General features: G+C 24.5%; 4 protein-coding genes across 5 annotated transcripts; 3 read left to right on the forward strand and 1 right to left on the reverse strand.

Annotated features, from left to right (window-relative positions):
- Positions 1-407: 407 nt before the first annotated feature.
- Positions 408-1,602, forward strand: LOC145742031 (translationally-controlled tumor protein homolog). Its single transcript, XM_082559770.1, has one exon. The coding sequence runs from the start codon at positions 487-489 to the stop codon at positions 1,021-1,023; it is 537 nt and encodes a 178-aa protein (XP_082415896.1). The 5' UTR covers positions 408-486; the 3' UTR covers positions 1,024-1,602.
- Positions 1,602-12,754, forward strand: LOC145742006 (uncharacterized). Of its 2 annotated transcripts, XM_082559738.1 has the most exons (34): positions 1,602-1,808; positions 2,104-2,247; positions 2,477-2,609; positions 2,757-2,887; positions 2,991-3,953; positions 4,101-4,307; positions 4,391-4,546; positions 4,663-4,707; positions 4,875-5,114; positions 5,204-5,359; positions 5,439-5,459; positions 5,578-5,799; positions 5,896-6,051; positions 6,138-6,308; positions 6,520-6,678; positions 6,870-6,914; positions 7,071-7,319; positions 7,408-7,563; positions 7,699-7,743; positions 7,910-8,158; positions 8,401-8,556; positions 8,661-8,705; positions 8,828-9,025; positions 9,254-9,409; positions 9,543-9,692; positions 9,858-10,050; positions 10,132-10,241; positions 10,375-10,486; positions 10,677-10,885; positions 11,065-11,198; positions 11,425-11,554; positions 11,768-11,950; positions 12,106-12,190; positions 12,268-12,754. In XM_082559738.1, coding segments are annotated over exons 1-34 (5,703 nt in total). In that variant the 5' UTR covers positions 1,602-1,616; the 3' UTR covers positions 12,270-12,754. The 2 variants fall into 2 exon arrangements, with proteins under 2 accessions (XP_082415864.1, XP_082415873.1); XM_082559747.1 differs by lacking the exon at positions 5,439-5,459 and having other exon boundaries at positions 12,268-12,753.
- LOC145742021 (tRNA (adenine(37)-N6)-methyltransferase-like) lies at positions 12,721-13,770 on the reverse strand. The gene has a single exon (XM_082559759.1). The coding sequence runs from the start codon at positions 13,761-13,763 to the stop codon at positions 12,888-12,890; it is 876 nt and encodes a 291-aa protein (XP_082415885.1). The 5' UTR covers positions 13,764-13,770; the 3' UTR covers positions 12,721-12,887.
- Positions 13,771-14,088: 318 nt separating this feature from the next.
- LOC145740739 (ATP-binding cassette sub-family D member 2-like) lies at positions 14,089-20,392 on the forward strand. Its single transcript, XM_082558570.1, has 16 exons — positions 14,089-14,307; positions 14,495-14,567; positions 14,680-14,860; positions 15,298-15,475; positions 15,651-15,827; positions 16,073-16,250; positions 16,492-16,672; positions 17,347-17,492; positions 17,641-17,776; positions 18,075-18,169; positions 18,384-18,529; positions 18,788-18,933; positions 19,192-19,276; positions 19,453-19,578; positions 19,785-19,884; positions 20,124-20,392. The coding sequence occupies exons 1-16, from the start codon at positions 14,183-14,185 to the stop codon at positions 20,280-20,282; spliced, it is 2,232 nt and encodes a 743-aa protein (XP_082414696.1). The 5' UTR covers positions 14,089-14,182; the 3' UTR covers positions 20,283-20,392.
- The last annotated feature ends 5,903 nt before the right edge of the window (positions 20,393-26,295 follow it).

A 26,295-nucleotide genomic window follows, 5' to 3' on the forward strand; every position in this document is an offset into this window, starting at 1 on the left:
CGTTTATGGTTTCATTGGAAGACTTTTATTTAAATCGACACTACATTAAATATTTATATTTTTTAAATAAAAACGGTTTTAAGTTGTTAATACAAATACTAAAACATTTTTAAGCGTATTTATATTTTTGACAATTAACAAGTTTTATAGTTGGTGTATACTATAGTAAAATTTAAATAATAGAACCATGGGAATTGCTTGTTAATAAAATTGAAAAAAATTGTGAAAGTTTAAAACTAAAATATTAGTTTGGGTTTTAAATTTTTGTAGTCCGTCTTTAGCGAGAGAAATCTAAATAAAAATGTTTAGAATGCAAAGTAGGCTTTTTTGTCGAGGATAACACTGTACCAAAAATATGTACAACACTAGGTGCCGTATGCCAGAATTAAGATTCTAGAAAACACGTCGACGGTCTTTTTAATCTGGGCTGCCGTTGGTTTTGTTAAATTTTTAGTTTTTCACGTTTGATTTATTTTATACGAAGAAATGCGAGTTTTTAGTGACATAATCAGTAACGACGAGTTGTTTTCGGATGGCAATGCTAAAGCAATAACGGAAGTAGAAAATAAAATGTTTTATAAATACACCGGGAAAATGGTAAGTGAGGCCAATGCTGATATAGATGAAAGCCTGATTGGTGGAAATAAATCCGCTGAGGCGCCTGTTGAAGACGTGTGTACAGATTTGGAAGGTGGCCCCCCTCAGTTTGAACTTGTAGTAAGACACCAACTGGCAAGCACATGTTTTGGCACAAAAAAAGATTTGCAAGCCTTTTTAAAGGGTTATGTTCGGCGTCTGTTCAAAATCTTAAAAGAGGAAGGAGATGCTGAAAAACTTGCAGAGTTTAAAGCAGGGGCGGAAGATGCCATAAAATTCCTTACAAAGAAACACTCTAGCTGGGAATTTTTCACAGGGGAAAGTCAAAATCCTGATGGAGCAATTGGCTTTCTCGATTTCGACGAAGAAACCGACACACCCTACATGTTGTTTTTTAAACATGGAATAAAAAGTGAAAAATGTTAACTATCAAGTGCAGAATATGACTAGGCCATCACTTTATTTTAACTACCCCTCTTTACAGTACATACTCTATATAAAGCAATCGACTGTGTATTTTTTAAATGTTAGTATAATTTTAATTGGTATATATTTATTAATCGCCGAACTACTAATAACATGTCATGCTCAAATCGTTATATCTCATATTGTTCTACAGTGTCTAAATTTCGCAATCTTTCTGTGGTTGTGTTGGCATTTCTTTCATATTTTTGTAAATATTGTTCTTTTTTGGATGCTTTCAAAATCGAATAAAATATCTTGATAAGTTAATCAAAAATTTGGTGTTTTTATCTTTAATTCGTTTAAAAGAGTTTAAAATTGATCATTTTTACATTTTTTAAATTATTAACTTGCTTAGTTTATTTTCAGTTTATTCAAGTAATATTTTTTGTTGTTAAATTACCATTGCCAGAAAATTCATGCATTTGTTAAAAACTTTGCTAGTATTAAATTAAAATCTCACAAACCAAACTTAGCAATGTCTGTTGAATTTAAAGCGAATAGGGAAAAAAACTAATTAAAAAAGTTTTTTTTGTGTTTAGAGTTAGGTTATAAAAATGTTTAAAGGATTAAGAGACCGCATTGCTAATGAACAAAAAACAACTCCAGTTAAAACTCCAACAAAAAATAATCCTCCAAATGTTGATTTAAATAAATCTTTTGAGGCTTTAATTGGAAAAAAATCAGATGTACCCCATAACGAAGGTAGTGGGGATAGTAGTGCGGCATCCTCCTCTAAAACTGCTGTAGTAAGTTAAAAAATTAATAACTCTCATAAAAAATTAGTAAATAAGGAAGTTATTTTTTCTAATACCAAATATTTAGTAATATATTTGTTACAATATTGAAAAAAACATTACTGTAATTTTAGTTGGCCATTTAAGCCCATTAAGTGAATACAACCAATTTAGTTAATACATCTTAGCTTTCTTGTAAGTGTTTAATATATAGGAGTTACCTAAATAATTATGGAACATAAGTTTAAAGTGTTTTTATAAAATGTGTTTTTTAACCTCTTTAAACTATTTAAATGTTTTTTTAAAGGAAGATAAATTAAATAAAAGCAATGAAGAGATCATTGGAGACATTGGAAACAGTTTTGGAGGACCACTTGCTGAGGAGAAAGAAAAAAGAAGAGTTTTGATGATGGATCTAAACAGGAGATTGGAAGATATTGAAAAGTTAAAGGTTGCAATACTTTTTGATTGTTTTTATTTAGAATATGTTGTAAATATTTTTAATGCAAGTTTATATATTTTTATCCCTAAGTTATTGTATAAAATAGCCTATTTTTTTTTAACTTATAACTTTGGACTAAGGAGAGCAAAGTGTGTTACCCTGTGTTTAGTTGGCATTTCAACATAAAAAAAATATATTATATAATTGGTTATTATAAAATAGATGTTTTAATATTCAGAAATCCCATGCTGATGAAAAGGCCAGATTGTATGGAAAATTAAAGCAAGCAAAGGGGATAGTCGAACAACTTGACAAAGACAAATCAATGGCAATTACTAAACTAGAAGCCTCTGATCTTAAAGTTAAATTAGGTAAATTTACTGTGTTTACACTAAAATACAAAGGAAGAGTTTTTAATGTTAATTATAAAAACTTAAGTTGTGAAAAACTAGAAATAGATTATTAAAATAAAAAAAATGTTTATAAAAAAGATTTTTGTGGATTTTTTATTAAATTAGCTGAGGAAGAGACGAAACAACTCAGTCTTGAGTTAAAACAACATCGAGATAAAGTTTTAACATTAAAAAACACAACAAGGGAGCAAATAACATCGCTGGAGAAACATCTAAAAGTTGCGCAACATAAACAAGTAAAAAAACAAAAAAAATTAAATTAACATTTTGTGATAGGAATACTTAATAATTGAGGTTAATATGGTTTTCATTTTTTTGTATTTTTTTGTGATTTTTTAGGAGGTTAACGAAACTACGATTGAAAACTTGGCATCAGAAAATCAAAGATTAAACAACGAGCACGAGAAACTTATCCAGTTACATGACCACACACTTTCCGAGTTAAATGAGTTAAAAAAGCAGCAAAGTGAAGAGAAACTTATAGAAAATAAACTTCATAGTTGTGACGACAAAAATTTAGAGACTGCAACTCCAAAATCAGATTTGGAAAAACAGGAATATTTCAAAATGTGCAACGACGAAAAATCTGCTCTTAATCTTGAATTGTTAAGTTTAAAGCAACAGTTAAAGGAATTAGAGACTAATTTGTTAAAGGACTTTGAAGTGGAAAGAAGCAGTCTGCAATCGAAAATTAATTCCCAAATGTCGACAAAACAGCATGAAAATGAAATTTTAGAAAAGTTACAGAATGCCGAAAGTCGACTTTCTGAAACCACAAATGATTTACAAGAAAAAGAACACAAACTTGTTGTTGTTATTACAGAACGCGATAATCTATCTGTAAAACTTGAAGAAAAATGTAAAGAAATAAATGTTCTTGTCGAAAATTCCGAAAAACATGAATTAGAATTAAAAGAAACTCAAAATGAAATGGACAAACATATCTCCGAGTTAGGCGATATCCGAAAGGAATTTGTTCAAAAACGCACAGAATTCGAAACCACTGTTAATAACTTACACCACGAGGTAGAAAACTTAGAAAAATGCAAGCAAGAAAACAGCAACTTAATAAAACAACATGAGAGTGTGTCTGAAAAATACAAGACTGAATTGGAAGAAAAAAATGGAAAAATATTGGATATGGAAACTGCCTTGAATGACAAAAATGCTGATTTAAATCGGATGACAAAAGATTTTGAGTCAAAAATGAAAGAAAATAAGAAAAATCTAGAGCATCATGATGCTGAGTTAAACCAATTTAAACAAGCTTGTACAACTAAGTTTAAAGATTTAAAAGCAAAGGTAATAAATTTTTATGATTCAAATTGTAAATATGATTTTAAAATTAAAAAAGTATAAATAATGAATATGTTTATACTGGTAATTTAAAGTTTGTTTTGTTTAGTTAAAATATTTTTTTCATAAAAAAAAATTTAATTTGTTTTATAGAGTAATGAAGAAATAGAGAAAAAATCTGCTGAAATTTTAAAGTTAAATATGGAGAACTCCGAAATCAAATTGTCTTTGGAAAACTTTACAGCATTAAATGAAAAATTAATGGAAAAGGAAAAAAGCCACAAACAAGAAATTGATAAGAAAGCAAATTTAATAGAAAAGTTTAAAGCCAAGGTTTTGCAACTACAACAAAACATTAAGGTTAATACTTAACTATGCTTAATTACACTATAAACAAAATGCCTTCATTTAAAAACAACCTTAATAATATCTTTTTTTTTAAGTCAAAACAAGAAGAAATAGACAATCTGGGTAAAAGTACAAATGATTCTGATGTTCAATTAAATGAAATTAAATCACAACTTAATGAAAAATCTGAAATATTGGATAATTTGCAAATACAAGTTACTGAACTAAGCAATGAAAAACAATCATTAAAGGTGAATAGTAAATACAAAATACATTTTTACTAAAAACTAAAACTATTTGAACAAAACATACTTACTAACTTGTCTATATTTATGATAAATTTTTTTTGAACTATGATTTGCTTCAGACACAAAATGAAGAACTATCCGAAAAAATAAAGCAATTAAATGAGGTAACCTTAAAATTTTTAATAATCCTTTAAAAAATATATATTAATTCCAAAATTAAAAGGTCAACATTTATTTAAAATATTGATTTACAATATATACGGCGCATACTTTATATCAAACAAAATAATATAAAATTTTAATATTATCTTTTTATTTTATATATGTACAGATAAACAAAGATGTAGAAAATAAAAAAAATGAAATTGAACAATTAGAATTTGAAAATTCTGAATTGAAATCTTCTTTGGAAACTTTAACATCTTCTTTGGATGACCAAAAAAGTGAAACAAATAAGTTAACTGATAAGTTACAAGAAAACGAAAACACCTTCAAACATGAGATTGAACAAAAAGGAAAATTAATTGAAAAGTTTAAAACCAAGTTCGTTCAACTAAAAGAAAACGTAAAGGTAATTGTCTTAGGACTTATTTTTCGCGGCCAAGCAATCTTTGTAAAACTAATTGGGAAGTTACTTTTTTATTTTTAAATTTTCTTCAGGCAAAACAAGAAGAAATAGACAATCTTGGCAAATCTACAAATGAGTCAGATGTTCAAATAAACGAACTTAATGCACAACTGCAAGAGAAAGCTGAGTTACTAAATAATTTACAAGCAAAGTTTACAGAATTGACAAGTGAAATGAAATCAATGGAGGTACAGTATAACTGTTTTGTCAAGACTTTATGTTAAAAACAATTTTGTATTCATTTTTAACTGTATATATTTATTATAGGCTAAAAATCAAGAGCAAAAAGTAATGATTAAGGAACTAAATCAGATAAACAAGTTAAATTTATTTTTTGGTGTTGTTGTAATAATAATAAATAGACTTATATAAAAAAATTATTTTTTAATTATTTGTATTTTTTTAGAATGAAAATGGAGTTATAGAAAACTTAAATCTTGAAATTTCTGACTTAAAATCTTCTCTTGAAACTTTAACAAGCTCGTTCAAAGAAGAACAAAATAGAGCAAATATTTTAAATGAAAAATTAGTTGAAAATGAGGAAAATTACAAACAGGAATGTATAAAAAACACAATTGTTCAAGAAGAAATGAATTTAAAAAACTCAGAACTAGTTGAAAATGTTAAGGTAATTACAAACATTGCTTTATTTATTTATTTTTTGAATTTACAGGTATTAATTCTTTCTTTAAAGATTTTCGTAAATTTTTTATATTTTTTTTAGGAAAAGCAAGAAGAAATAGAAAAACTAAAGGAATTAGAAAATCAGAATAACATTCACTTGAATGACTTAAATATAAAGTTGGCAGAACAAAATACTTCTCTTGAAAAATTACAAACAAACATTCAGGAACTAAACATTGAAAACAATTCATTAAAGGTATCAAAAAATCTAGAATTTTATTTCATGGAATGCCTATTAGTTGTGTTAGGTATTTAATTACAACATTTTTTTTGTGTACTTAGGAATCTTTGGATGCTGTTTCTAAAACATTTGAAGAAGAAAGAAGTAGTAGAATTAATTTAGAAGAGCAATTGGCAAAAACTAAGGAAAGCTATAACCAGGAAAATGAAAATAATAAAACTGTTGTTGACAAACTTAATTCAAAAGTATTACAACTTGAAGATAATATTAAGGTGATTTTTTTTTATTTAATAAAAGTTTAGTATTTTTTATATTCGATGCTTTTAAAAAAGTTTTATGAATTTCTAAAAAAACACAGATTTCTCAAATACTATTAAATCAAGTATATAACTTTTATATAGTAAATGATAATTGTTTAAAAATAAGTAATATTATACTTTGTTGTTTAAAAATACAGTTTTTCTAAAAAAAAAATTTTTTTAGACTAAGCAACAAGAAATAGAAGAACTTGGAAAATCGACAAACTTATCTGAAACTTATTTGAGTAATTTAAAACAAAAACTTGACGAGCAAACTAGTTTCATAGAAAATCTACAAACAAATATTCAAGACCTAAACAATGAAAAAAGTTCTTTAGAGAAGGTATGCTTAGATAATTATTTAAATATTTACTAAGTTAAATTATATTTATTTTTTTAAATACTTTTTCTTTTTTGTAATATATAGTGCATGTATTTTTTGCTGGTTTTGGTAAAAGAGGAAACAAGTTACATTTGTTATCTAGTACAAACATTTATTATGTTAACAATTTAGCTTTTATTTTATTGTTTTAGTTAAAAAATCAAGAAATTGAAGAACAAGTTAATAAAATAAAAAAGGTTTTTGCGATTTTAGTTTAGGTTGTGTAAACATTTTAGAAATTATATTTGAAAATACAACATTTTTTGTTTAAATGATGTAATGTAGGTTATATTTTGCTAAATTAGCAAAACTAGATTTTAAAATACTTTTTACAAATTGCTATTTCTTTACAGCTCAATGGTGAAATCGAAAGTAAAACGAACGAATTTTCAAAATTGAATCTTGAAAATACTGAGTTCAAATCCTCTTTGGAAAACTTAACAAGCTCACTTGAAGTAGAGAAAAATTCATCAAAATCTTTATCTGATAAAGTGGATGATTTATTAAAGAAGGAAGAAGACTACAAATTAGAATTTAAAAACAAAGCAATTTTAACTGAGAAGTTTAAAGCTAAAATTTTGCAACTTCAAAAGGGTATTAAGGTAAGGAGAAGATATAGTTTTATAATTTTGTATATACAATAAAAAAATGTTTAAATTTTCTGAAATTATATATTTTTTATTTTTTTAGGAAAAACAAAATGAAGTTGATAATTTACTAAAATCTGGTGATCAATCTGGAGTGGAATTAAACGCACTTAATTTAAAGTTTACTGAACAAAATAACCTTGTTGGAAGTTTACAAGAAAATATATGTGAGCTAAACAGTGAAAAGAAGGCATTAGAGGTGATTGGTGTTATATATTACGTTTTGTATCTTACGCTTTGGTACTTAAAGTCAAAAATGCATTAATTATTTATTTTAACACACTTAATACATTATTAAAGGATTTTTTTTTAAAAAGAGATTTTTTTAATTTAGTCAAGCATTATAACATTACAAGAAGAAATAAAGGAACTGAATAAGGTAATTCATTAAGTTATTTGATTTTAAATTGACCATGACCAGTATATTGTATATAACTATAGTAATAAATGGTTAATAGCATAGTATAGGTAATTGTTACTAAGGCTTTTAAATTATTAGGTTAAGAAGAATTAGATTAAATTTTTATTTAGTATTATTTGTTAAGATGAATGGTGATATTGAAATAAAATCTGTCGAAATTTCAAAGTTGAATCTTGAAAACTCTGAACTGAAATCTTCTATGGAAACTATATCGCAGTCACTCGATAATGAAAAAAATACGATTAACACCTTAAAAGAAAAGTTAAAAATAGTTCTCAAAAAGGAAAAAAATTGTAAGCAAGTTATAGAGAAAAATGGAACAGAAATAAATGAACTCAATAAGAAAGTTAAGCAACTTGAAGAAGAAATAAAAGTAAGAAATTTAAATATATTTAATGGTGATTTTTATATTACTATAAATGGCTTATTTGGTATATTGGATAGTTTTTAATTATTGACAAGGATCGAAACTACTAAAAAATAGTGACAACAAATTCATTATTAAAACAGTGTTTTAACTAAATAACATTAATCATAAACTTTAGCCAATTTATTGCTAGCTAAAGTCACTTCACATTTATTTTTATCTTTTTAAAACATGATTTTACTCAAAAGGGTAAACAGGAAGAAGTCGAAAACCTTGCAAATTCTACAAATGACTCAGATGTTAAGTTAAATGAAATCAATTCACAACTTACTGAGAAATCTAAATTGTTGGACAATTTACAAATGCAATTTACAGAATTAAATAATGAAAAAAATTTGCTGGAGGTTAATATAATACCAAGAATAATTTTAAGTTAATTTTCCTTTATAATTCAATTCCATAAAATATGTTTTTATTTAACTTATTTAATTTAAATTTTATTTTTTAGGTAAAGAATACTGAATTGGAACAAAAAGCAGAACAGTTAGACAAGGTAAATATAACAAATAAATAATAGTATTTTGTAAAAAAAAATTTTTAAATAAATAATAGTATTTGTAAAAAGTATTTTAATTTTGTTTTTATTTTAAAATTTAATTTATTTTGTTTTAAAAGTTGAATCTTGAAAACTCTGAAATAAAATCATCGGTGGAAACTTTAACATGCTCACTAGAGGAAGAAAAAACCAAATCTAAATCTTTAAACGATAAGTTAATGGAACAAGATGAAAGTTTTCAACAAGAGTTAGAAAAAAATAAAACAATAAAAGAAGAATTTGATGCAAAAGTGTTACAGCTTGAGGATCAGGTCAAGGTAATTAGAAAAAAAAAGTGTTGTTAGATTACAAGCTTAAGGGTTTGGGTTTGAGCTTTACCAATACCACATTACTTGTCCTTTAACATGGCAATTTACCAAAAGCTCAAAAACATGTCACAACCTATTTAACAAACATATAACAAACTATCATTTTAAGGGAATACAAAAAAATTTTCTTCACCTAATTACCTATTTTCTTGAAATAATATTTCTTAAATTTTTAAGGCAAAGCAAGAAGAAATAGACAATCTGGGTAAAAGTACAAATGATTCTGATGTTCAATTAAATGAAATTAAATCAGAACTTAATGAAAAATCTGATTTATTAGATAATTTGCAAATACAAGTTACTGAACTAAACAATGAAAAACAATCATTAGAGGTAAATAATACTCTTTTTAAATTTGACTTTTATAAACTTAAATACCTTAAAAAAAATTAAAAAATTAAAAAAATATAATTATTACAAGGTCTACTGGAAATAAATTTAATATTGCAAATTTTAATTTTACTAGAATCTTCTTAGGGAAACTCAAACCAAATTAAATGAAGTTGAAACTTTAAAGTTTAATGATCAACAATCCCATGTTGTGTTACTGAAATCACAGCAGAGCGAGCATCATAACTTTGTTGAAAGTTTACAAGAAAATAAAAAAGCATTGGAGGTTAGATAATATTTACACAAAAATAAAAAGCATAAAATAGGGAGTTACTCTTTCCAAAAAAAACTATAAACTAAGTAATACATAAATTTGTCTATTTTTACACTTCTATTTTGTGTAACTTTAACAAAGTCTAAAAAGTAAAAATTTTTATGTTTTTTTAATTAGGAAAATTTAGACACGCTTCAAACCAAGTTTAAAATGGTTGAAACAAAAATGGCAGAAGACAAAAACAATTTTGAAGTTTTAATGAGCAAAGAAAAAGAACGAAGAAATTTAGCTGAAACCAATTTGGCAAAGGAGAAACTCAAGTTACAAAGTATTGGAGATGAAAAAGAAAAATCAATGAAAAATGAACAAGGTACAAAAAAAAATAATTATTTTGAACAGTATTGTACTAAAATTATTTTTTTTATACAAAATCTATTTAATTTTTATTTAGAACTGACCACGAAAATAAGTGACTTGGAAAATGAATTATCAACAACACTAAGCAAACATGAAGAACAATCCAAACAGTTAGTTAGCGAGAAAGAATCAATATCAAAAGAAGTAAGTCAAACATTTTAAAAGATATTTAATAAAATACATATTTAAAGTAGGTTAAACATTGTTATAATAAAAAAATTAGTTTTATAATTTAAAAAATTTTTTACTTTACTTTTATACATATTTTTATTTTTAGTTATCTGTGAGTAAAAAGAGAGTTGAGAAAGTAGAAAAGAATCGTGAGAATTTAAGGAATGAAATCAAACAACAAATGAAGTTGCATGAACAGGAAAACCAAGCTTTAAAAGGTAAATTAGTATAAGTCTTTTGTGTCAAGATTTTTGAAGTCCTACGTGTCAAGAAAAATTTGTGCCAAGATTTTTCCATTATATATAAATACTAGTATGTCAAAATTTTGCCAAGATACTGTTTTGTTGCTTAAATTCAGTTTTAAAAAACTTTTGAATTGTTTTTTAAACAAATTAATTTAATTTATAGATGAGTTAGAAACTGTAAAACAAAAACTTGAAGTTGTCCAAAAATCTGCCATCGATGATTCCCAAGTTGATACAAACAAGAGATTAAAAGAGCTTCAGGATAACTTCGAAGTTCGGCTGCTCGATAAAGATAAGGAAAATGAGGATAAAGTCAAACAACTTGTAAAAGAATATGAGACACAGATTATGCAAAAAGACGAAAAATTAAGGGTGAATATTTTATGTTTTTTAAAAATATTTTGCAGTTACTTTCTTTACTTTTAAATAACAAAAATTAATATGAAATATTTTATTTAATTTGTGTATGAACTACTGATTTAATTTTATTAAACCTGTTAAAAAGTATCATAGGAAAATAAATTGTTTGAAAAATTTTTTTTTTGTAATAGAAACAAATCTTGGAAATAAAAGAGAAAACCAATGAAGAGGAAAACCAAATAAGAGAACAACATCATCAAGAAGTTGTCAACCTACAAACTGATATCCTTAATTGGGAAAAAAACATGGACAAGCTAAGAGAGAAGTAAGTGGTCAAAACATCTATACACTAATTCCATTAGTTGTCACACAAAATTACACATGATTGCGAGTGTCGGTCAGTAGACTACAAAATGAATGGGATTACATAGAACATTCTATAGAGCATAATCAACACAGTATTGTACATTTACCTGACACTCTGACAGCGTAAAACCTGGCCCTAAACCATGCCCCAACCAACATAATTATAATTTGTAACTTGATTGTAGATATGAAACTGAGTTGCAGTTTCGAGAAAGTGAGATGTGTGAACAAGTTGACAAAGCAACATTTCGTGCTCTTAATGCTGAGAAGAGATTACAAGAGGCAGGGTGGGAGAACACTATTGAACAATTACAGGTAATGTGGTGATCATAAATTTTGTTATTTTAGTGATAAATTTGTTGTGTATAAAAAAAACAATGTGTTTATAGAGTTTTACTGCATTATATAAAAATGTATTTAATATTTTTCAATTATCTGTATAATGAATTAATATTTTTAATAATTTTTGTTAAAAAACGAAAATGTTGTAACTTAACTTGATTATAATTATGTCACCTACATATTTAGATTCAAGTCAATGAGTTGTCAAAAAAATTGTCTGGGTCGCAACAGCGTGAACGTAAATACACCGTCCAATTAGAAGATGCAAAACTTAAGTTATCTGTTAATTCATCTCCTCTTGCTAACCCAGATAAAGTTGAATATTTGAGAAAAGTTTTGTACAAATATATGATGGGTTCAGAAGGCCCTGTAAGTTTTACTTCTAATTTGCATTTTAAACTCCATAAAAATAAGAACTGTTTGTATGTATGATTAGTGTATTTGTTTTATTTTTGATGATTTTATGTAAATTTATTGTAAAGGTAGGTAGTTTAGATATTCGTTAATAAGTTTTATTTTTGTAGACTATGGCCAAGGTATTGGTGACACTTTTGCAATTCACCCAAATTGATAAGCAGAAAATTCTAGAAAAACATAAAATACCAAGTTGTAAGTATTACCATGTTAAAGTTTATATAAATTTTATTTAATATCCCCTTTGTATTTAAAACTATTTCTTTTTTTAGAAAATGGCTGAGAGTGATAAGAATTACACAGAGCAGATAGAAGGACGCGATTTTCACATAGAAGGACGCGATTTTTGTTTTATTTTATATACAAATATATATATACTTACCAGGGTGCCTTTGTAGTATATTTTTTATTAAACTACTTATTTTAGTATTTAATTTAGAGAAAAAAATGCAATAATTACTATGTGTGTATGTAGCAATAACTGTTTATAGTTAAAATATTTTAACATTTTGATAAAAATTTGAGTTTAATATTTTGTATTTGCACTGTCTTAAAGGTTGATATCAACTTGCTAAATTAGTTTTCTACTTTTCAAATGTAAGAATTTTTCTATAACTAAAATGTCTTTATTTTTACTTTTTATAAGGTACCACAGTTACATTAATTTAAAAATCATTTATTTTTGTGTTTAGGATTTTTATTAAGTTGTAATGTTGAATTTTATATAGAAATGTTATATAAATAAATAACTAAATACCTGAAAAAAATTTCATATTCTTTTAAAAACAGTTTGCCTTTAAATTTATCAATATTTACACAAACACAATAATAAAAGTATTCATTTCACCCAGCCAAGCTTTGTAAATAAAACACGAATAAAAACAATATAAAATCACTCAGTACTGTTAATCAATGTTAGCGGCATAACTCTTAATACTTCAGCACATGTAGAAGTTACAAATTCATCAAACCAAGCAGTTATATGAACAGTGTCAACTGTAAAATAATAAAGTCTGTCCAAACATTTAGTTTTCCTATAATGTGACCTTGGATCAGATTTTAATATCTCTATTATAGCTTGTTTTAAATCATGTGGTTTAATACTTTTAAGCACAAAATTCTCACTTATATCAGGAGAATTATATTTTTTTATGTTTTTCAAAGCTCGTTCAGAAAATACAACGTTTATTGTTGATTCTAAATTCTTGGTAATCCAATTTGCAGTTTGTACAGAAGCATTACAATCTTTAATATCTTTTTCATTAGCCAAATTTTGTGGTTCTGTTGAATCAACATTATCTATTTGTGATAATTTTGGTTGGTCATCACTTACAGTATAATGGGTAAATGGGCAGTCATACTTTGGTATATAAGGCTTCACATCTAATATTGGGGTTTCATTAACTATGTCTATGCCAGAGACGAAGATTGTATCTTTCTCTACTTTATCAAGTTTAGCTAAAGTAAGGCCAATAGCATTTGGTCTGTGTGGACTTCTACTAGCGAAAACCCCAGTTTTTAAACCATCCATTCGAGGAGGTTTTACTTTAGCTTTTACTCCCTTGTTTTCGTTTAAATGAAACTTGAACAGTAACCAAACGTGTGAGAATTTCGAAAGACCGTCCAAGCTATGTTCGGGATTGTTAAATAACGATTTTGATATTGTTAATTGGCCTTTTGAAACTGCGCATAAGTTTGATTGGCGGGGAGTTCCATTTTTAGATGTAAAACAGGTTTTAATATACCCAATGGAAGTGCATCCCTCCATTCTTGTCGGTTTTTGCAACGTTTAATATGATTAAAAGTTATCTTAGTTATAATCTAATCTAAACAACGTTGACTACACGTGAATTGGGGATTACCCTTTAGTAGGAGATATACGTCACTGATTTATAAATACGTAAAATAAAAAAAGGGTAAAACGAAACGCAGAAGGTAAAAAATATTATTAAAAAAATACTAAAATTGACTTGAATGTGTAATTAATTATTGCATTTTATCGTTGGTCAAAAAATTTAAAATAACTTGGAAACTATTTTTGTTTACTTTCTCGACGAACCAACCGTTTGTCAACATTGGATTTTAGCCTTTAGCAGTGTTGGTTTATAGATTAATGTGTTTTTCCAAAATTTCTTCAAACTAGCGTGTAAATATAGTTGTATAGTCTATATACAGCTTATCATTGGAATGGGTTATGTATTTTTAATTGAAAAAGCCAAGGAAATAATTTCATTGTCTTCTAAACATAAACCTTTTCTTCAAAAAGCTGCTGTTGCAGCATGTGCTGTAGGAACAATCAAAGTTTTATACACGTAAATTTTTAATTAAACAAGGTCTTGTTTAAATATAGACTTTGGGTTCATTAACATTGTTTTATTTCCTTGTGTAGTCAGATTTTAGTGTTGTTTTTTTTTATACAAATTTGGGCTATATATGTAACAATATGTAAATATAAACCTTATGTTTTTATTTTATAAAAACTTGTTTTTATGTTGTTAGATACAATCAAAAAGGTAAACTATCATCTTATAATCAAAAGCAAGAAATTGTTCGAAATGAAGTTAAAGAAAAGGTAGGCAAAAATGTTTCAAAGGGGCTTTAAAATTATTTTTTTGTGTAAATTTAAGTAAATATTAATTAATTTAAATACAAAATTAGAAGCTAAATAATTTTTTTAAATTTAGAAAACTGTTCGGGTTAATGCAGAGTTCTTCAGACGTTTAGGAAAATTGATGAAAATTTTAATTCCATCAGTTTGGAGTAAAGAGTCAATGTGGTTATGTCTTCACTCAATAACTCTTATAGTACGAACTTTTTTGTCGATATATGTTGCTGATTTGGATGGGAGAATGGTTCGTTCAATAGGTAAGTTATTTAAAAGTATATTTATAACCCAACCCTGTTTATTTTTAAATCATTTAATATACTAAAAATTCTTATTTTTTAAAGATTATTTAATTTAACATGATTCTTTTTTGTTTTATATTTTAAATTTTGATTACCTTAAATCGCAGTATTTTATAATAAGTTTTTAGCACTTTTTTTAGTATATATTTTTTGGTAGAGGTATTATTCTTTTGGTATAAGGGTTTAAAAAGGAACGTTTTAGTGTAATACTATAGGCTATTTAAAAATTATATTTAACATTTTAGCTTTCGCTTTTATTATAAGATTAAAGTTTAACATGTATTCTTTTATTTTATTTAATTTTGTTTTTATTTTGTTTAATTTTGTTTTTATTTTATTTAATTTTGTTTTTATTTTATTTATTTTTGTTTTTATTTTATTTATTTTTGTTTCAGTGCGGAAGGATTTGAAGCAATTTATTTTTGATTTAATGAAGTGGTTAGCTGTGGCCATTCCGGCAACTTTCACTAACAGTGCAATTAAATTCTGTGAAAACAAACAAGCTCTTGCTTTCAGGACAAGGCTGGTAGAAAAAGCATACACTTTATACTTTAAAAATCAAACCTATTATAGGTATGTTAATATTATGGTTTGTTTTTTATTTTTAAGTAACGTATGTTTTTTATGGAACAATTCTTCACCTATTTAAATAAAAATTTAAAATAAATTTAATCCTATTAGTTAAGCTTTGTTAGAAGGGGGCCATTACTTATCATAAATAATTGAGTGATTTTTAATATTATTTCAGAATGGGGAATATGGATGGAAGGATAGCAAATGCTGACCAATGTTTAACTGAAGACATTACTGACTTTACTTCAATATTAGCTCACTTATATTCTCATTTAACTAAACCCATTCTTGATGTTGTTCTTATTTCTTACACTCTTTCTACAAGGGCAACGGCTGTAGGTGCAAACAGCAAGTAAGTGCTAATGTTATAAAAAAAATGTTGTAACAAACTTAGGTATTGGTTATGTTATTTTATTATTTAAACATTATGTTCAATTTAAATTTAAATTTTTTTTTTATTACGAAATTTATAAATTTTTTATTACTATCTTTTTTGTTAAAATTTTCCAGATATAGTTAGTTTATTTAATTTTTTTTAAATGAATGTTTTGCAATATTGTCACAAACTTTTTTTTTTTAATTTTTATTTTTGTTTAGACTTCCAGGTTATATATCTCTTGCAACAATTGTGGTAACAGCTCATGTGTTAAGAGTTGTCTCTCCCAAATTTGGTCAACTAATTGCAGAAAAAGCTGCTAGAAAAGGACATTTAAGATATATTCACTCGAGAATTATTCAAAATGCTGAGGAAATTGCCTTTTATGGTGGTGAAAAGGTAAAACTATTTTGTCAGAAAACATCAGGAAAATTAATTGTTTTTAAAGAAAAAAATTTTTTTTTACTTTTTTTGAACTTTATTAATATAAATTGTTATTTATTTTAAATAAATGTTATTGGCCATTGACATTTTTTTAATTTTATCTAATTTATAAATCAATTTAATTTAACCTTAATTCTGTAAAAAAAATTAGATTGTGTTTGTAAATTTCTTTAATTTTGTTTAAATATGACTTTAGGTTGAGTTAAGCCAACTTACGAAATGTTACAATTCTCTGAAATCCCAAACCAACAAAATCTACCTGCAAAGGTTATGGTACATCATGGTTGAACAATTTTTCATGAAGTATTTATGGAGCAGTTCTGGTATGTTGGTGATAGCAATTCCTATCCTAACTGCTACAGGATATAATCAGGAAGGTACAAAATTTAATGAACTAACTCAAGTGTATTTTCTATAAGTTAAATGGGACGTTATTGTGCATTGTATTTTTCACATCCTGTTATTAATCAGTATTGTGGAAAATTCATCATCCTAATTTTTGGTTTTATTTTGCTCAAATATTTTTGAAACAGTTTTTAATTCTTAAAATGATATTTTTCTAATGTGTATTTTTGCTTCATTTATTTTCTAGTTTAGTATATATGAAAAAGTTAGTAAATTTTGTAAGTTAAAAGTCTTAATATTTTACATTAACCAATATGGTCACATTTGTTAATAATCAACACTTTGTTTACCTCAGAGTTCTTATGCACACAGCTATACAGTTTGATGGTTTTGTTTTAACATAAAACAGGGTGATGGCCTTGGTTATTTATGTGTTATCGAAAATGTTGCCCCAAACATGTAAACTTTGATAGTATGCCCTGTTTTTTTAATTCTGCTTGACATTGAAATAATAAATTTATATTTTTACATTAAAAATATACACAATATATAATTTAAAATATAACATTTATGGTAAATTAATTTTTTTATTTCATAAACTGCTCATTCAGAACATACAATTTTTCCTCTTAAAAATCTCTATATATATATTTTATTTAAAGTTTTTTTAGAATATTCCTTCAAATTTTTTTTATTATGTTTTTAGTTGCCAGTAAATCAGAGATAGCAGAATGGGAAAATAAACCTGAACACGAGATGATAAGTTTAAGAACTGAAGCCTTCACAGCTTCAAGGAACTTGTTAGCTACATCAGCTGATGCATTAGAACGAATTATAAGCTCTTACAAGGAGGTGACATATAATTTTTTGTTTATTTTTTAAGATGGTATATAATAAAGTAAGAATTGCCATTAATTTTTTGGGTAAATTTTAATCAAAAAATTGTTTGTTTTTTTATTTGTTTTTCATCTGCTTAACACATTTTTATATTTGATTTTAGATAACTGAACTAGCTGGGTATACATCAAGAGTTTGGAATATGTTTGAGATTTTTGGACAAGTTAGCAAGGGGATTTACGATAAAAGTTCAACAATTTCTGAAAATTCAAAATTTCTTACTTCAATGCAAATCAATGGTAAAAATTGATTTTATTTTTATTTAAGTTTGGTTTAATTTTGATGATATGGTATTTTTTTTTTTTGTAAAAAATATATAATCTTTATTGCCAATACCATGGAAATTTTGCTTTAAAATTAACAAAATGTTTGAATTTCGTGATTTAGCAATTATATCTAGCAGTGTTTGTAGATATTTTCCTTATTCATTGTAAATAAGTTAAGTCAATATTGACTCTAATTTAACTTCAAAACATTACTTAGCTTACATTTTTTTTCTGAGCAAAAATAATTTATTCAAAAATCTTTTTTCGATAGGAGTTGTAAAAGAAACTGAGCGAAATTTAATTCTGGAGAGTGTTCCAGTAATAACACCTAATGGAGATGTCGTTGTTAAATCTCTTGATTTACAAGTAAGTAATTCATTTTAGAAACCTAATAGTATACGATAGCTCGAATCAGTCTAATGATAAATTTGAATTTATTAAATGGTAATCAATACTACTTAATTTTTGAATATTACAAATTTGAAAATTATAATACAAATATTTAACATTTAAAACTTTTATCTAGGTTTATATAATTATGTTTTAAGTATTTCTAATAAGACAATTTTTTGCAATTAAGGTTACTGAGGGAATTCATTTACTAATTACTGGACCAAATGGTTGTGGTAAAAGCTCGTTGTTCCGAATATTTAGTGGTTTGTGGCCGGTTTATTCGGGTCATTTATCCAAACCTCCACCTTCTAGTTTGTTCTACATTCCACAAAGGTAAAAAATATTTTGCTTTTGCAAATGTATCAAATTTTAAGGAATTTCTATTTAAAAAAGGTTATAGTTAGTATAACAATTCAAAAATATTGCTATTGTCTTCCAATTAAAAAAAAATTGAATTAAATGTCATGGGTTTGTTTGGTTTTCAAGGCATAAATTGTATTTAGTGTTTGAAATATTTTTTGTTATATTTAACAAAAGTGGTTTACGTTTACATTTTCTGTTTATTCAAGTATTGATTTTTTTTTATTTTAGGCCCTACATGACATTAGGGACATTCAAAGAACAAGTAATTTATCCAGACACCATTGCTGATATGAAAGAAAAGGGAATAAGTGATACTGACCTCAGACAAATATTAAAAACTGTCCACTTGGAACATGTTTACAAACGTGAAGGAGGTATAAGAATAACTTATTGACATAAATTAAATTATTCTATAATTTAACTTGTTCTAAATTAAATACTATGATTTGGGCATAGTTAGTAAAACTGATTGTGGTTATATTTAAAAAAAAGTTTAGGTTTTAAATAAAGCTATTAATATTTTAAAGAATAGGTTTCTGTGCTCTACTATATCTGGACAAAAAAAAAGTTGTTGCTAATAAAAATATAAATACAGTTATTAATTAGTAGTAAAAAATATTAAATTACTTTAGGTTGGGACTGTGAGGCAGATTGGAAAGATGTTTTGTCAGGGGGTGAAAAACAAAGAATGGGGATGGCACGACTATTTTATCACAAGTAATTTTAATATTTAGACTTGTTTAAGTTTTAAAATGTTTAATACTGTGTAAAAATGAAGATTAGAAAAACTGCATTTTTTAGTTTACACTATTTTTAAATTTATAAACTACCTTTTTTTCTAACTATATATATGTTTTTTGATCAAAAATCCTGCATTTCTTTATTTTGTTTAGGCCAGTATATGCCTTGTTAGATGAATGTACTTCAGCAGTTAGTATTGATGTTGAAGGAAAAATATTCCAAGCTGTCAAAGATGCTGGAATTATTTTATTGTCCATTTCGCACAGACCTTCATTGTGGTAAGTAAATTTTTTAGGGGAAGAATTTAATTTAATTTTTTTATTTTAAAGTTTAGTATAGAGTTTTTTTTCAAAATTAAACAAAAAAATGAAAAAACGTTACAATAAAAATAGGACAATTTTAAATTAAATAATATTTACAAAAAGGCTTGTTAACAAAAACACGTAATATAATTGTTTTTAAAGTTTTGTTAAATTATTTTTAGGAAATTTCACACTCACATCCTACAGTTTGATGGGGAAGGAGGTTGGACATTTGGCAAACTTGATACAAGTAGTCGACTATCACTTAATGATGAAAAACAGGTGACAATGAAATAAAACTTAATTAATATAATTTATTAAGCTTGTGTATATGACAATTTAATACTGGTTTTAAAAAAGCTTCAATTTTATCTTGCTATCTAAAAACATTGTATATATTCAAAGTGTTGGTGCTTCAAAATTTTACTTGATTTGTAAAAAAAGGGGTTTTACTTATCATGTATTAACTAAGGCTATTATATTAAGTGATTTTTAACAATTTACAATATTTTTTAATTCAGCATCTTGAAGAACAATTATCTGGTTTGCCCAAAATGCAGAAGAGATTGAAGGAACTATGTGAAATATTGGGTGAAACTTCAATTTATAAATTTAATGAAACTAAAAGTTCTGATGAAAGTTTTCAGATAGAAAGTGGTTCTGAAAATAGTGATGGTTAAATAATTAAAATCTGAAAAAATGAACTGTTCATTTTAGATAAACAATAACTCTTGTTCCTTTTATTATTAATATATATATATATATATTATTAAGGGTATCATGTAATATAGGTCCAAAGGGTAATGCTAAAACATTTTATTACAGATGTTATTTATATTTTAAAAATATGCAAAAATATAAACCTTTAAAAAATTAAAAATAATTTTTTGTTTTCTGTATTTAAGAAAATGTATATATAAAAATCATAATTATTGCCATTTATATATTTAAGCTTATCTAACTTATTATTACAATATTTTTTAAATGTGCTCTAGAAAAAAATAGTTTATTTATTTTTAATTTAACACGAGGTGCAAATATAAAATAATTATTTTTTGCAAATATAATATAATAAATTTTTAAAGCATTCATTTTTTTAAATAAATAATAAATAATTTTTTTATAGTTTGTGTCATTGTGATATATTTTAGAAATTTTTATAATAAAATGTTTTTTTTGTTATTATGTATTTGTAATTTTGTGCTACTAATTTTCTTCATAACGTTTATAAATTAGGTTTTCAATTTTTCAAATAAATTGTTTATTGTTAATTTGGAGTGTTATTTCGATGATTAAAAAACTATAAAATAGAGTTGTATTTAGTCTTGACAAATTGTTAGAATCATGTACATGACCAAGTAACCTTAATATTAGAAGCAAGGTACAACAATCAAGGTCCTAACTAAGATTCAAGATAAAACATTTTTCAGAAAAATGACTTAGAACAAAAGTTACAGCATTTTTATATTTTGCTAAAAATATTTTTTCAATAACGTGACCTATTGACCTAAAAGGGGGTATAGAAATATATTATACAAATTGACAAAAAAAATATTTTTTCAAAATTAAAAATTAATTATACTATTTAAAGCACGGTTGTATATCTAACATTTTTCACAAAATTTTAATGTTGTATATTAATATATATCATAGTTATGACAAGTTTATTAAATTTTTGCAAATGCGCAAAACTTATAAAATGGTATTAAAACCGAAGCGTATTGTACTAAAATTCAAGCTTTGAAATAGGTCACCAGCAACCTAAAGTTGTAAAATATGAATTACATTTATAAATTAATTATGGTTCGAAATCTTACATTTCGAAACATATTGTTATTGTCAGTGTATTTATTATGGTTCGAAATCTTAGATTTCGAAACATATTGTTATTGTCATTATACTTATTATTATTATTATGGTTCGAAATCTTAGATTTCGAAACATATTGTTATTGTCCGTATATTTATTATTATTTGTATTTTTATTCTTATTAATCCGAATTTTGAAATCGAATAACTTTTGTTTTTGTGTATATAAATTTTTAAAATTTTAGTATGTTGTTTATTATCATATCAAGTTTCAATCCTCCTATTTTGATAAATTAAATATTATTAATTAGTAATTAATAGGTGTTTGTTTATTAAAATTTAGAGATCGTTATTAAGTTTTCAAATTTTGGTCAGTTATATATCATAATATTAATAACTCGACAATGGATTAAAAATTTAATTTTTGTTTGTTAATTATATTTAAATTCTTGTTTGTTTATTAAAAATTAAAGTTTGATATAAAGCATTTAAAATTCAATATAATGTATTTTATAATATTAGTAGTTAAAATACATGTTTAAAAAATTTTTTTTTTTGTTTATTTTATTTAAATGCTTGTTTATTTATTAAAAATCAAAAATCAATTTTAGGAATTTAAAATTTAGTAAAATGTATATCCTGATATTACCAACATAGAACTGGGTTGAAGAATTAATTTTATTTGTATAATATATTTAAATGCTTGTTTGTTTATTAAAAATCAAAGATATGTAATATTCTTAGTTAAGGTGTATGCATATTTTTTTTTATTTATAAAAATTTATGCTAAACATAATCAAATAGTTTCGAACCATATTTTATTTATCAAATAAATCTAGTTATTATGGTTCGAAATCTTAGATTTCGAAACATATTGTTATTGTCATTATACTTATTATTATTATTATTATGGTTCGAAATCTTAGATTTCGAAACATATTGTTATTGTCATTATATTTATTATTATTATTATTATTATTGTTTTTATTCTTATTTGACAAATTTTGAAAGACGATAACTTTTGTTCTTTAAAACTAAAAGTTCTAAATTTTTAGTATGTTTGTTATTATCCCAACGAATCGCAAACCTCCTATTAACGACATTTAAATGTCACTAATTACTAATTAATATATTTTATTATTAAAATTTAAAGATTAAATTTGCTGAAATTTTAATATGTTGTTGGTATTATTATTTTGTATGTTGCTATTTAAAATGAAGATTTAACTCTAGCTAAATATCGTTTAATCATTATTTTAGTTTTTTTATAAAATAACGAATCAGTCTGAGTTTAACGCTTGAATAATTTAATAGCGTTCTGGTCGCCGTCAAAAATCGTCCTTTTCGCTGTCCATTAAAGTAAAAAATATTGGTTGAAAATTTAAGTAAAATGTTAAAATATAAGTAAACAATGTGTAAAATTTTTGTTTTAATTGTTTTGTTATTATTATATTTTAATACTTGTTTGATTACTAAAAAATTAAGATCGGTATTTTGCTTTTAAATTTAGTTTACTTTTATATTACAATATCAATGAGTGCGTGTTCGCTTGTTAAAATTAGGTTTAAATATAAAAAAGTTCATATTTAAATTTATAATTTAATTAATAAACCTACTAAATAAATTATATTTATAAAAAAAATCAAACAATTTCGAACCATATTTTATTTATCAAATAAATCTAGTTATTTTTATTATTATTATTTTTATTCTTTCTAGTCCCAATTTTGAAAGAAGATATCTGTAGTTCCTTAGAATTTAAAAATCTGAAATTTTAGTATGTTGTTTATTATCAGATTATGTTTTTATTCTCCTATTTACAACATTTAATTATCACTAATTACTAATTAATAAGTGTTTATTTATTAAAATTTAAAGTTTGTTATTTATTTTTTAAATCTTGGTCAATTGTATATCATGATATCAGTAACTCAAAAATGAATTAAAATTTTAATTTTTATCACTAATTACTAATTAAAGGGTGTTTCTTTATTAAAATTTAAAGGTTGTTATTAATTTTTCAAATCTTGGTCAATTGTATATCTTGATATTAGTAACTCAAAACTGAATTAAAATTTTAATTTTTAATCACTTAATACTAATTAATAAGTGTTTGTTTATTTAAATTTAAAGGTTGTTGTTAATTTTTAAAATTTTTGTCAATTGTATATTATGATATTAGTAACTCAAAAATAAATTAAAATTTTAATTTTTGACACTAATTACTAATAAATAGGTGTTTGTTTATTTAAATTTAATGATTGTTATTAGGTTTTTAAATTTTGGTCAGTTATATGTTATAATATTTATAACTTGAAAATGAAATAAAAATGAATTCTTGTTTGTTTATTATATTTAAATGCTTGTTTGTTGATTAAAAGTTAAAGTCCGATATTAAGCATTAAAAATTTGGTATGATGTATTTTAAAATATAAGTAGTTAAAAAACATATTTGAAAAATAAGTTTCAATTGTTTATCATATTTAAATGCTTGTTTATTTAATTTAAATCAAAAATCAATTTTAGGAATTTAAAATTTGGTATAATCTATATCCTGATATAAACAACTTAAAACTGCGTTAAATATTAGTTTTTGTGTGTATAGTATATATAAATGCTTGTTTGTTTAATCGAAGATATGTAATATTCTTAGTTAATGTTTATGCATATCTTTATTTATTTATAGAAATTTATGTTAAAAATAATCAAATAATTTCGAACCATATTTTATTTATCAAATAAATCTAGTTGTTTTTATTCTTTCTAGTCAGAATTTTGAAAGATGATAACTTTTGTTCTTTAAAATTAAAAGTTTTAAATTTTTAGTATGTTTGTTATTATCCCAACAAATCGCAAACCACCTATTTACGACTTTTAATTATCACTTATTACTAATTAATATATTTTATTATTAAAATTTAAAGATTAAATTTTCTGAAATTTTAATATGTTGTTGGTATTATTATTTTGTATGTTGCTATTTAAAATGAAGATTTAACTCTAGCTAAATATCGTTTAATCATTATTTTTGTTTTTCGAATCAGTGAGTTTAACGCTTGAATAATTTAATAGCGTTCTGGTCGTCGTCAAAAATCGTCCTTTTCGCTGTGCATTAAAGTAAAAAATATTGGTTGAAAATTTAAGTAAAATGTTAAAGTATAAGTAAAAAATGTGTAAAATTTTTTTTTTTAATTGTTTTGTTATTATTATATTTTAATACTCGTTTGATTACTAAAAAATTAAAATCGGTATTTTGCTTTTAAATTTAGTTTACTTTTATATTACAATATCAATGAATGCGTGTTCGTTTGTTAAAATTAGGTTTAAATATAAAAAAGTTTAAATTTAAATTTATAATTTAATTAATAAACCTACTAAATAAATTATATTTATGAAACTGTAGATTTTCGTAAAATGTTTTATTTTTTTCCTTTGCAGTTCCAACAAATCAATTATGTTTTGATTTAAAATTTTTTATTATTTTTTAAAATTTATATGCAATATCATTGGCCAAAAATATCACGTGACCTAATTAAACCCAGAATAAAAATTAGCTGTAACTTTTGTTTTACTCAAAAAATTTGCGAAATGTTTTATTTTGAATGTTAATTAGGCCAATCTGCGTCTAATAAAATATAAAATTTTAGGTTTTGAGATTTCATCAATTTTTAATAAAAGTGTCATAATTTTTATGAATATTAATATTTTCAAAAAATATTTTGTAAACACGTTAATTGGTTTTGTGGAGTTCTAACAGAACAATTATTTTTCGATTTGAAATTTTTTATTTATTTTTTTAAAATTTGTATGCAATATCATTGGCCAAAAATATCACGTGACCTAATGAAAACCAAAATAAAAATTACCTCAAACTTTTGTTTTACTAAAAATTTTTGCGAAATGTTTTATCTTGAATGTTAGTTAGGCCAATGCGCATGTAATAAAATACAAAATTTTAGGATTTGAGATTTCATAAATTTTTAATAAAAGTCTAATAACTTTTATGAATATTAATATTTTTAAAAAATATTATGTAAACACGGTAATCCGGCCTGTGCGGTTGGTTCTAACGCAACAATAATTTTTCGATTTAAAATTTTTTATTTTTTTTCAAAAAATTTGTATGCAATATCATTGGCAAAAAATATCACGTGACCTAATGAAAACCAAAATAAAAATTATCCCAAACTTTTGTTTTACTTAAAATTTTCGCGAAATGTTTTATTTTGAATGTTAGTTAGGCCAATGCGCGTCTAATAAAATACAAAATTTTAGGTTTTGAGATTTCATAAATTTTTAATAAAAGTTTCATAACTTTTATGAATATTAATATTTTCGAAAAATATTATGTAAACACGATAATCGGGCCTGTGCGGTTCTAACACAACAATTATTTTTCGATTTAAAATTTTTATTTTTTTTCAAAAAATTTGTATGCAATATCATTGGCAAAAATTATCACGTGACCTAATGAAAACCAAAATAAAAATTACCTCAAACTTTTTTTTTACTGAAAATTTTCGCGAAATGTTTCATCTTGAATGTTAGTTAATCCAATGCGCGTGTAATAAAATACAAAATTTTAGGTTTTGAGATTTCATAAATTTTTAATAAAAGTTTCATAACTTTTATGAATATTAATATTTTCGAAAAATATTATGTAAACACGGTAATCCGGCCTGTGCGGTTCTAACGCAACAATAATTTTTCGATTTAAAATTTTTTATTTTTTTTCAAAAAATTTGTATGCAATATCATTGGCAAAAAATATCACGTGACCTAATGAAAACCAAAATAAAAATTACCCCAAACTTTTGTTTTACTTAAAATTTTCGCGAAATGTTTAATCTTGAATGTTAGTTAGGCCAATGCGCGTCTAATAAAA

The sequence above is a fragment of the Corella eumyota genome, chromosome 1, assembly GCF_963082875.1.
Source record: "Corella eumyota chromosome 1, kaCorEumy4.1, whole genome shotgun sequence".
Lineage (NCBI taxonomy): Eukaryota > Metazoa > Chordata > Ascidiacea > Phlebobranchia > Corellidae > Corella > Corella eumyota.